The sequence below is a fragment of the Harmonia axyridis genome, chromosome 2 (assembly GCF_914767665.1).
Source record: "Harmonia axyridis chromosome 2, icHarAxyr1.1, whole genome shotgun sequence".
In the NCBI taxonomy this organism is placed as follows: Eukaryota; Metazoa; Arthropoda; class Insecta; order Coleoptera; family Coccinellidae; genus Harmonia; species Harmonia axyridis.
This window is the reverse complement of record NC_059502.1, coordinates 37,237,843-37,250,099: the sequence shown is the minus strand read 5'-3', so window position 1 is coordinate 37,250,099 and position 12,257 is coordinate 37,237,843. Positions and strand designations below refer to the sequence as shown.

At 35.3% G+C, this 12,257-nt stretch overlaps 2 protein-coding genes across 4 annotated transcripts in view; one reads left to right on the top strand and one right to left on the bottom strand.

The window, feature by feature from the left end:
* Window positions 1-12,257, top strand: part of LOC123672345 (glutamate receptor ionotropic, kainate 2) — a 730,109-nt gene that overhangs the window by 292,042 nt on the left and 425,810 nt on the right. The window lies entirely within an intron of this gene.
* On the bottom strand, window positions 8,744-10,046 carry LOC123672352. Its single transcript, XM_045606435.1, has 2 exons — window positions 9,496-10,046; window positions 8,744-8,919 (listed from the first exon to the last, which is right to left on the bottom strand). Exons 1-2 carry the CDS (start codon window positions 9,914-9,916, stop codon window positions 8,909-8,911), a joined length of 432 nt encoding a protein of 143 aa, XP_045462391.1. The 5' UTR covers window positions 9,917-10,046; the 3' UTR covers window positions 8,744-8,908.

Below are 12,257 nucleotides of genomic sequence, written 5' to 3'. Positions count from 1 at the left end.
CCACCAATCCGTTGGTGGTAATGATCAGTGGGAGAATAAGAACTGTGTTCAATCTATACATTTCCTTCATTTCAAAAGCCAAATCATGGTATTTTGTGAGCTTCTCAGTGTATGCCTTACTGATGTTATCATCGGCCGGAACAGTAACATCTATGATGGGCCCGATCTCTCCATAGTTCTTCGCCTTATCCGGTGTCTCTCATTTCTTTGTCGACGCCTTCCCTCCAACTTTTCCTTGGTCTTTCCTCATGCACACCCTCTAATAAGGAAGGCTTGCGACTACGATGAAAAAGCTCCTAGAAAACACAATCTACCGAAGATGGCATTTCCCTAGGAAGTGTGTGTTGAACCAAAACCTTACTGGCACAAAGATTGTGTCATGATTACATAAACTTTCCGAGTGGCATATTGCCACCTGCTAAAGCATAATCAAAATAACTCACCAGAGGTGAATTATATTGAGATGGAGCAGTAAATGGCTAATAGTCTGACTGCAAAAGAGAAAGAAGTTCTAAGTTCTAAGTAGTTAATTGAGTTAATTCCAAATGTAGCCGCTCAAGTCGAAACGTGTCGGTTAATCGAGCGTATTTAATGGTGCAATATGCAGCGTGAGGTTTTATAGAGTTTAGTTTGGTTTTTTGTTTAGTTTTGTAACGGCTGTAGGAAATTCATTTTTTCTTCTAAGCCTCTGAAAGACCTGTCAGAATATTGAAATTTTTACGAAAAACTTATTTAGAGTTTTTACTCTTAATTGCTGAAACATGCTTAAAAATTTGAATACATTTCTCCTGCGCATATAATTGCAATAATTTGTCAGGAGTTGCCAGGTTGAAAAAAATGTTGCCTAAAAAGAAACGAACAATAACACTTTGTATTAATTAACTTTTTTGACGTTTCGAAGTCCAAATCAGATTTCTTCATCAGACAAACTTCAAATATTCGTTAGTCGTTAGTCTATTTGATTAAGAAATTTTCTGTTGTCAATTCATTTTTCAGTAAATTCATAAAATATGTATACTATCTAATTCTACTATATGGAACAAATATCACTATTCTTCACCTCTATAACTTGAATTTCCATTTGGTTTTCCTCCATATATCAGTACCTCTGTAAGTCGAATTTAATCAAGAATAACCTGTAAAACTCGAACTATGCCTATGTCGAACTATCCGTAATTCGACGGAAAAGCTTGGTCCCGTGATGTTTCGAGAACAAGAGTCCAATGTATATCAATGTATAATATTTGTATACATTTGAAATTTTCTTGGAGAAAGATCACACCTATAAAATAATAAATTCAGATAGAGGGAGTGTACCCAATTTTTACGTATGCCCAACGTGCTTACACGACGTCAGATTGTGATATTTTTCCAAAGGCACAACTTCACTGAATTATTAGAATGCATATTGTATTGAACGAATTATATTTATTTGAGCAATTCCCGATTAAATAAGAAAATTTGAATATTTAGAATTTTTTCGCCTAATTGTCGAATTCATTAACATGATGTACTAAGTTCACCCTGTTAGCCTATTATTTAAATCTTTTTTGATGTAATATTGACTACTTTCAATGTGATCTTGTGTCAATGACCATAGCTGTCGAGACACGTTAATTTAAATAAATAAATAAATAAATTAACATTTGATGAAATACTTGGTCAATCAGTTTGTACATAAATTTTTGTATGAGATAAAAAATAACAAATATTGTTAACAAAAATTCTTCACATCGAAGCACTCAACATATTGGCTTCCTATGTCAGCCAAAACTTTCAAGGGTACAAATGAAGAGGAAATGAAATTGACCACTCATCGATCCATACTCTCACTTCATCATAATCGTCTCCTTCCTTTCCGTTCCAGTTCCACTAAAAAATTGAATTATTTGAAAAGTCGAACTTTCGGAAACTCTTGGTCGTCCTGCAATTTTCTCATTTGGAGAGTTTTCAATCTAGGTACCTATTACGTATCTTCAATAAGGGTTTGTTCTCCGAAACCGAACAAACCGTACAGTGGAAATGATTTATATATTCTTTCCTTTCTCATTTGAAACTGAAATATGAAGTATTGCCATTTGGAGATCTTCAGAAAAAGCTTAGATAAACCGAATTTCCTAAGTCTAACAAATTAACGATAACCATTAATGAAATACTCGTTTTAATATAAATATAATTGGCAGACTGTTATATGCTACAAGGCATCTTATACAGTGAAGTGAAAAATTTCGAATCTGAGACAGAAAAATTATAGTCCGTTCAAATATAAGACGGAGCAATATAAACAAATTAAATAGCATTTTTAGCTCATGAGACAACTCATATTGGTCTAACGGTCATGAAAACCATCCTTCGTTCGTCCCTAAAAGAGTGACGTGATCACACTGGCAACAGAATGAGGATGTTTTCATTTAAATCCAACAGTGTAGGTAGATCTTAATTTATTCATCGTCGAAATTTTCAAATGGTAGGAAATGACGAAAGAAGTACCTATAGAGATTGAAAAATCACGTGATGACTTTATAACATTATGGAGTCGACCATAGAAAATATGGTTGTGAATCTTGTAAAACCTGACAACGAAGACGTAAGTGAATCAAATTGAAAATGATTTTTTTATCATTTTCGATTTAGAATAATTCAATTCTTTCTTTTTATAGATGTCATGTTAGATTTTTGATATCATGTACATATTTCATCATGTTGATATTTACATAAATAGAAAAATAGAATTGCAGAATATTCGTTAACTTATGATGTTATGTGAAAATACATATTTTATGTTGAGATGCTTTGCATATTTAATTTGTAGCTTAATATGCAGTTCAAACTTTAAGATACTGCCGTTCCGTCTTTACAACGGAACAGTTGAATCTTGCTTGTGTGTTATAGAGGTTGCTGCAGCAGCTTAATTTACACATGCATTGAATAAAAAAAATCGAGCAAAAAGATGGTGGTGGCTGTCTCAGTTGTATACTAGTAGAAGTGTTATATTTAAAAGACCATTATCTTTTTCTTGCACTCATATACTGCCGCTTCAAATTCCACAGCAAGTTCTTCCCAATTATCATGATTCTTTATTTTATTTGGGATGTTTTGTATTCCATGAAATTTTTTCCGTACGGTAACTGTTTGTAAAAGTTGCTGCGTGAAGTAACGATTTACTAACGAAGAGCCTTACCGTAGTTGTGGACGAAATTTAGGTGAAAACCGACTAAACAAAAACGAGAAAACCCGTAATGATCTAACTAATATATATGATTCATAATGATTATTCTTAAAAAGGAAATATTTCACCTTTGTCTAGAATCTCGATATTTTCAATCCCTCTGTAGTGGTTTATGCATCAAAAGCCCCTCCTTTCTTGTCTCCTTTCTGGTAATCATGTTTTATCCATATAAGATTATTATATCAATATTCTCACAAGAATTTAAATATTAAATTTTTTACTAAGTTGGAAGACTCAATATGGCAATAGACTAATATAAAATTTTTTATACTTTGAGTATACTATTGGTGAATCTGTTTTGAGTAGGGTCGACGAGATTCGGGATCTTGGCATTGTATTTGACCAGCATTTAATTTTCGTCCCTCATATAAACTCGGCTTTAACTTCTGCTTTTAAGGTGTTTGGTTTTATTGTGCGAAATGCTAGATGCTTTGTGAACACTGGAACACTTCTAAAATTATTTGAATCATTGGTTAAAAGCAGAATGATTTTTGGCTGTATTATTTGGCACCCTATCTATAACATCCATCGTCGTCATTTAGAATCTATGCAGCGGAAATTTCTGAAATATTTAGTTTGGAGGGAGGATGGTGTTTACCCGATGAGGGGCCTCGATCAGATCCTTTTGTTGGATAGGTTTGGGGTATTATCGCTTGAGAATACAATTAAGCTATTATCCCTGAAGTTTCTTTATAGCCTTTTGCATGGTAACATAGATTGTTCTGATCTTCTTGCATCTGTGAGTTTTTTGGTTCCGAGGTAGATCCAAACATGTATTTTACTTGAGTACTCCTAGAACGAATTCTCTTATTCAGTCACCTATAAGGCATATGTGTTCGTTGTTCAATGATATTTCTGGTTGTTGTGATATAAATTGTGATAGTTTTGCTTTTCTTAAAGGGAGATTTTTGGATTATTTACTTGGTTAAAACGTAGTGTATTGGTTGGTTTAGGAAATTTTGGTGTTTGATATTGAAAACATTTTCGTGTATGGTTTTTGTTACCTATATTAATTCCACCATTGTATGTTCCGTTTACTTTATTTTTACTTCTAAATTTTTGTCAAATTTAATTTTTCATATGCATGTATTATGTATGTGTATATATGTGGATATATATATATATACCTCCTGAGACAACCTTGGCTTCGTCGGCCCGGTTGGCTCAGGCACCAACCCGTTAAACGGTGATTAAAAAAAAAAAAAAAATATATATACTTATATATATATATATTTATATATATATATATATATTTATATATATATATATATATATAGGAAAAGTAATATTTCTTGTGCTATATTTGATGTATTGAAAGTGTAATTTTCTTGGGTTTAGAGCACATTAAAATTCAAATATTTATATTTTATTCAGTGAAATCGACATATGTTTCGGCGTAAAAAAAAAAAGGCTTATTTACGCCGAAACATATGTCGATTTCACTGAATAAAATATAAATATTTGAATTTTAATGTGCTCTAAACCCAAGAAAATTACACTTTCAATATATATATATATATATATATATTAATATATATATAATTTATTTATTTATTTTTTCATATATATATTTATATATATATATATATATATTTATATATATATAATTTTTTTTTTTTCTTGGTATTAATTATATGATGAAATGTAATGATAGTTGTAAGATTTTTTGTGATTGGGTATATACCTGTAGGAAATAAATAACCTTTATTATTATTCATTATTATTATTATAAGAAATTTGAAAACTCTGAAAATCGAAAAAAATATTATCATCCGAATGATATAACCTACACATCCACAAAAAAAATTATATTCAAGGTTTCAGTGAATAATACCTACTGCCAGATTCTCTCAAAATGAATCTGCTGTGGATTTTTCTAAAGAAAACAGAACCTTAAATGTAATTCAATTCATTCGAATTCATACAATCGCGGCTCATCCCTATGCCAGAAATTTTGCGTTGTATATTTTCCCATTTATTTCGGTCTCGAATTCAACCCGAGTACACGATGAGAGGGGCGTAGCTATTGAACACCCAAGGGTATACAAAATCTGAATTTCAGGGCCCACGAGAACGTTTTTAATTTTACTTACCTCTGAGTCTCAATAGAAATGATTTGTCCAATTCCCTTTTGTATTTTTGCCCTCATTGAAAAATTGACGGATGTGATTGTTTTTTAAATTGGCGAAATTGGGTTTATTAGTAGGTATCATGCTCTGGATGATAACAGCAAAAATGTAATCCAACTTCACATTCCTAATTCAAAATGTAGAAAGCTTTGAGAGAAATCATCATTCCATTGAATTATTTTATATCTAATTGTAGAATTTGAAGTTTTTTAACTTCACGGTGTACCTACTCGTAGTAACCACACTTCAAGCTACAGAAATTTTGTTGCAACTTTATAAAACAACATTCAGTTTCTGAAGATGATAACATCTTTGTCGAAACATTCGATAAATAGCACTGTCAATTCCGAACCGAACACCGAATTAGATATGTTTAATGAAAGGTCGTGTTTCTATCTACCGATTGACAGCATCATTTGAGAGTTCATGTAAAGTCAAATCAAAAATTAAAATTAAAATGGTTTAAATTGTCCCCATGCCAAGGGAGGTTGAAACAGTGATGGGGGTCAATTAAAACATATGAAAATAACACTAAAGGTCATAATTTAGCAACAGTAGATCACATCTACTCAGTTTTCGAACAAAATGTAATGTCTTCAATTAAAGAAATCAAATTGTAAATAAGGAGTGTTTCTTAAATTATAAAAAAATATTTTTCTTCTACAAGTGTTGAGGATTCTAAAATCAAGAAAATAAAAAAAATTATTCAAAATCACAATATTGGCTTTCACGCTGTTATGAGCCTCTTCTTTTACCGACGAGTCTACTTGTTCCAGCGAAGTTTTTCTTGCAAATTCCCTTGGCATCTACAACAAGGAAATAAAATAATTATTTTATTTTGTGTCGAATAGAGACAATTGAAACAAGTTTTTGAATTTGAAACGAATATAATTGTTTCAATCGTACCCACAAAAAGTGTTTCAACCGTATCCAGGACCCCATTTGACACTGTAGTGACTCGTTCTGCTCATAGATGGCGCTATGGCTGTATGCGCCACACAACATCGGCCCCGGTGTAATTAGAGGGGTTGACGCGAAGCAACCGATTCATTTCTCACCCGATGGTGTGAGAAGGTGTTTCTTAGGCAGAGATCGCTGGATAGACAGAGTAAACTCTGTAAGTCTTGATTTCTAATGTCGCAGAATCTGACGATTCCCGGAAAATGTCCCTAGTTGCGGTCGTCGTCTCGTCGTTGTTAATGAATGTATATCTCTCGAGCAGATCACGGGAAAATATCTTCACCGGCGTCGGGCCTGAAAGTACTCGCAGAATCCAGATATCAACTGTAGGTTCTTGCAGGGTATCGCCAATCATGCTATGGTAGATTTGATTGTCGATAGTCTCTTCAATCTAATTACGATTTTTCGTATGGAGTTTCAATATTTGAAAATCCTAAATTACAATTCCTCCAATCCTTTCTAATTTTTTTTGAAGGTTACTTACAACCAAGTTAGTTCTAATAATTTACAAAATTCACCAAAAATGTAACTTCAATGGAATTCTTATCGTGAAAAGATTCAATTCTCAATTTTTATCTAATTCCGCCGACTTATAGAATATTCAAACTGCTTTCGGATCACTCTCTCGACCATATCAGTGAACGAAAACATCCAAACATGTTTTTTTCATTAAAATCCGAGTTTCCATTACCTCGAATTGAAGCTGAACTTATGCTCTGGAAAATCTGGAAATCTAAACAATTATTTTAAATTCGAAATACAAAGAGATATTTTCATCTTTTGATTTCTGAGGAATGATGTGTCCGGTCCTGCAATATTGAAAAAATTAATGTCTCTCTGACTCGACTTTGGCATGACGTGTCAAAAACATCTAAAGTTTCAAAGATTCCTCCGATAAGTTCTGTTCTGATTATAGTGGACAAGATCTCCAGATCTCTTGTATAACGGTTTCAAGTTGGCATTTTTTGCGAGGAATACCCCTTCAGTGAGCCACATGTTGATAACAAATGATAGGGGCTCCAAAATCACATCCATAATTTTTTTTTGAACGCTAGTTGACCCATCAACTGCAGCAATATCTCTATAAAAATGTAATATCTTTCTCATTTCCCTTAAATCATTATTGAACCAACAAACTGGCATCATATCAACACAATGCTTATACTTCTTTTGTGGGAATGCTAGATCTGCACAGTTTTTCAAGAGAATGACGAACATCTTGAACTTCTCATCAATGCAGATATCACTATTATCAATGAAATCCCAACATATATGATATCTCTCACTAGGAGATGAAGCATATTTAAACCCAACTGAGTTATAGGTTTACACAGCGTTATCTTACTGGCTCTATTTATTTTTTCCCCAAAAACATAACTTGTTTCTACAGCAAAGTGATCAGAGAAACCAAGATCAACAACATATCCCGAGGACTCAAAAACATCAGTAAAAATATTGTCCAAACATGCACTTCCTCTAGTCGATGTGGTTACAATACTATGAGGCCCATATGCAGAGAAAAGGTCAGTCATCGCAGATCTGATTGGATTGTTTGTTAAAAAGTTGATATTAAAGTCTCCTAATACAAAAACATTAGAATCACGGACATTTACCCTCTCTAAAATGTTAGAAGTCAAATCAAGAAATGTTTCAATGCAACCCAGCGGAGGACGAAACATAGTTATTATTATTAGTTTCAATTTTTTTGACTGTATTCCACATACCTCAAGTTCCATTTCTACAGACATTGAATCCATATCATTTTTCGGTGTAAGAAGACCCGCATGAATATCTTTAACAGCGGCTGCCACACCACCATGAATATGATACTTACGCGCATAATGAAAAATAATAGTATAATTATTTATTTTAATCTGCTCCAATTCGTTATTTGCCAACCAATGTTCACTAAATAAGATTATATCTTCATCATTATTTGAAGATTCAATCTGTTCAATTTTATTACGGAGACATTGAACATTAATATGAAGAATACTGAATTTATTATGTTTCTCATTTTTGTCTTTGCATTTTTTTCCCCCCTCTGAAAAAAATTTTGGAAATTAAAAGGTCTGATTATCGCACCGGGCGGCCAGAAATCTTTATCATTCAATGACTTTAAAACTTCATCATTCGGAGCGCCTAAACTGAAAGCTTAGTTTGATCCTACTGTATTCAATTTCTTTACAATAATTTTAGCCGTAGTTTCCAAATTACCAATGTATGCCGAAACTGCCTCTTCTGAAATGTTGCCTGCAATTTTACCAAGGTATAACCAGCATTTTCTAGGTGCACCAGTAATTATTGGTGTATTTCCTGGTTTTGGGGCATTAATCCCAGTGCAAATCGTAGTCTTCCGAGGTTTCCGTTTGCGATTATCATTCACTAATTTCCATTCGTTTTGTGCATTGGATGTAGACTTCTTTCTTTCTTCTTTCACAAAAACCCCACACTGGATAGCAATAAGCCCCTTGCTCCAACCAGGGGGGAACTGGGCTCAGCAATGATGCTATGTACCCAAAGTCTGTAATATGTGATGCTTTAATCCTCTCTTTCTGATATTGTGGGATGATTCCTGGGGCTGCGGAGTCTAGGTTGGACCTATATCATCCCACAAGGAAAACCATTTTAAATTCGAGTATAAACCATAATAAATCAAGCATGCTAGAGCAAAGCAGCGACAGAAAGGCAATCATACAAGTGGAAGGATACAAAAGGTAGTAATGCGTGCTGACAACTGTTATTGGGCTACACGCAAACAGCAAAAAAAAAAAAAAAAATACAGGCATCCGATTGACCCACTATCTCACAACTTCATCAGACAAGCCTTCAGGAATGCAAAAAGCGCATCATACGCTCCCATCTCACCGGAAAACAAAACTTCGTAAATATTAATAGGTAGTTTGAAGTTCATCTGGGTAAGACTTTCATATAATAAATCAGAGTGTAATTTCAATCTATCGCAATCAAAAAACAAGTGATAAAAGTCAAAATTCTCGCCACACTCGCACAGGGGAGAATCAACAACTCTCAGCCTGTACAAGTGGGATGGGGATGAACAATGACCTGATCGCAGTCTGCAGATAGTGGATATATAGCTCCTGGGTCTGTCAATCTTATGGAACCAGTGTTTTAATATATAAGGTCTATTATTGACCATTTGAGCATAGATTTTACCTTTAAGTTTACCCAACTCGCCAAAGTCCCTACACCATAGTGTTTTCAATTGTCTTCTATAGGCAGGCCACAGTTCATTAGGTCCTGCTACTAGTGTTTGGGGAGTGGAGATCAATCTACCTTCATTAGCCAATCTATCTGCCATGTCATTACCATGGATGCTTGAGTGACTTGGCACCCACAAACATGCTATTCTCAGATCTAAATTTTTGGCCTCCCAAAACTTCTCCAGCATGTCCACAGTGTTTATATCTACATTGGAATCAAACTTCCCAGATTTTATGTATTCTAGTGCACTAAGCGAGTCAGTTACTATAAGTGTTTTTGGTATCTTTTTGGATATTACTAGATCCACTGCTACACTAATTGCATATATTTCTGCAAGGAAGATGGACCAATGGTTAGGAAGTCTACCATTCATATTAATTGAGAGGGTGGAGGAATAAATGCCATACCCCACTGATGGATGTCTTGTCGATACTGAGGCATCGGTGAAGAGGCATACATGATCGCTAAACTTGTTGTTAATATATTCCAGAAACTTGGCATTGTTGTCGATCGCGCCCCTTGGAAGGCCTGATGTGAAAATTGGTATGGTGTTTGTTCTTATATGATTCTGAAGTTCGAAATAAGGGAGTAATTTGGCCTGCCAGATGGTCGCATGCTCTTTAATCACTTCCAGGTAAGCTTCTATATAAGGTGGGATTGTCCCATTAAACCACAGTACATTAAGATTCTCTGCTCCTCTCATCATCATCAACAGTGTGTGATCTTTAAGACGAAAAACCTTGGAAATATATTTGTAAGCCAACCACCTCCTTCTAATATACAGGGGCATTTCAGCACTTTCAGAGAGCAGGATGTTAATAGGCGTTGAGCGCATCATTCCTAGTACTACCCTAAGGGCAGCATACTGTACACGATCTAATTTGGCCAGAGTAGCCTTGGCACACCTACCATAGATCAAGGAAGCATAATCTAGGTGTGGGCGAACCAGTGTTTTGTATAATAGTAGTAAGGAACTGCTATGCGAACCCCAATATATCCCCGATATGGACTTGATACAATTTAGAGCATTTGTTGCCCTTACACAGGCCGAATCAATCTGTGGTCTCCACTTGAGTTTTGAATCCAGCATTACTCCAAGATATTTAGTTGTCGTTTTCCATGGTATGTCAACAGAGTTCAGAGCCAAGGGCTCTGGGAAAACAGGTAGTCTGGACTTGGCCAGTATCATAGCTGATGACTTTTCTGGGGCAATGTGTAGACTACGATCACTCATCCACTGGGATACTCTGTTAAGAGCGGTGTTCAATGTAATCTTCATCCTGACGATATCTCTGCCACGAATCAGGATCACCAAATCATCTGCAAACAAGATGCAAATTACTTCTACTGGGAGTAGGTATTCAGGCAATTTAATGTAGAGATTGAATAATATTGGGCTAAGCACTGATCCCTATGGAAGTCCTGTATTGGGCTTATGGGGACCTAAAAGTTCACCAGAGATAGCGCTATTTATATATAGTTCTCTATTCCCAAAAAGTTTACAGATGATTCTCACCAAACTTGGTGGAATCGAGCATGCCTCCATATCTTCCTTGAGTACATCCAGTCGAACATGATCATAGGCTGATTTAATGTCAATAAATGCCGCCATCACATATTCACCAGCATTAAATGCTTCATAGACGAGGGTGGTAAAGGTGGCAATAGCATCATATGTCGATCTTCCTCTGCGGAAGCCAAAAATATTGTCATCATCTAACTTCTTCTCGATCAGAGGTTCAATTTTGGTTTTAATTAATTTCTCAAATATTTTCGTTATGCAGGGGGCGAGAGAAATCGGACGATAACTACCGGGGAGTTGGGGCGGTTTATTAGGTTTCAGGAAAGGGATAATTCGATATTTTATCATTGCTTGTGGTATGATTCCTGTTTCAAGTATGTCATTGTAAAGCTTGACCAATTTTAGTTTGTAAGACGTCGGAAGGTTCTTGTAAAGTGGATAACCTAGACCATCCAGGCCAGGTGCTGAGTTTTTGGTAGTTTTCAATATCATGTCAAGTTCGCTCAGGGTGAAGACAACAGGAACTGATACAGTTTGGTAAGCCAGAGAGAGAGGAGATGTCTGAAAACCACCCAAGATCAGACAGGACAGATTGTCATCAATAGGGGGAGAAACAGGGGTTTTGGATCCTCCATAGAACTTTTTGATTATTTTCCAGGAGTTCTGAGAGCCAGAAAAGCTCAAATTTAGACAGAAAGATCTGAACGTCTCCTTTTTTGTGCGTCTTATTGTATTTCTAGCCAGAGCTTTCAGACGGTTAGCTTCGATCCAGTTTTCCATTGATGGATTTCCAATAAATTTTGTAAAAGCTTCTCCTTAATTGTATGGCCCTGGACACCTCCTCATTCCACCAGTGGACTCTATACTTACTCGAGGGTTTTCTACTGTAACACGGGATGGCATCCTCCGCACCACTTGCTATCTCCCTCAAAAGGTCCTCAGCACATAAAATATTGTTTTTATTCGGTGATATTATCAAGTTAGTCTGATATCTAGACCAGTCAGCCCTTCTAAGGTTGAACCTATGAGTAGAGAGAAACATGGGTCTGGGGAAGTTCAATGCATCATCGTTTATATGAACCAAAATAGGGAAATGATCACTAAATCCAGCATCATGATGCACCGCCCAATCACATTTTCTGGCGATATTCGTGGAAGCAACAGTCATGTCAGGCGCACTTCTATGCGTTGA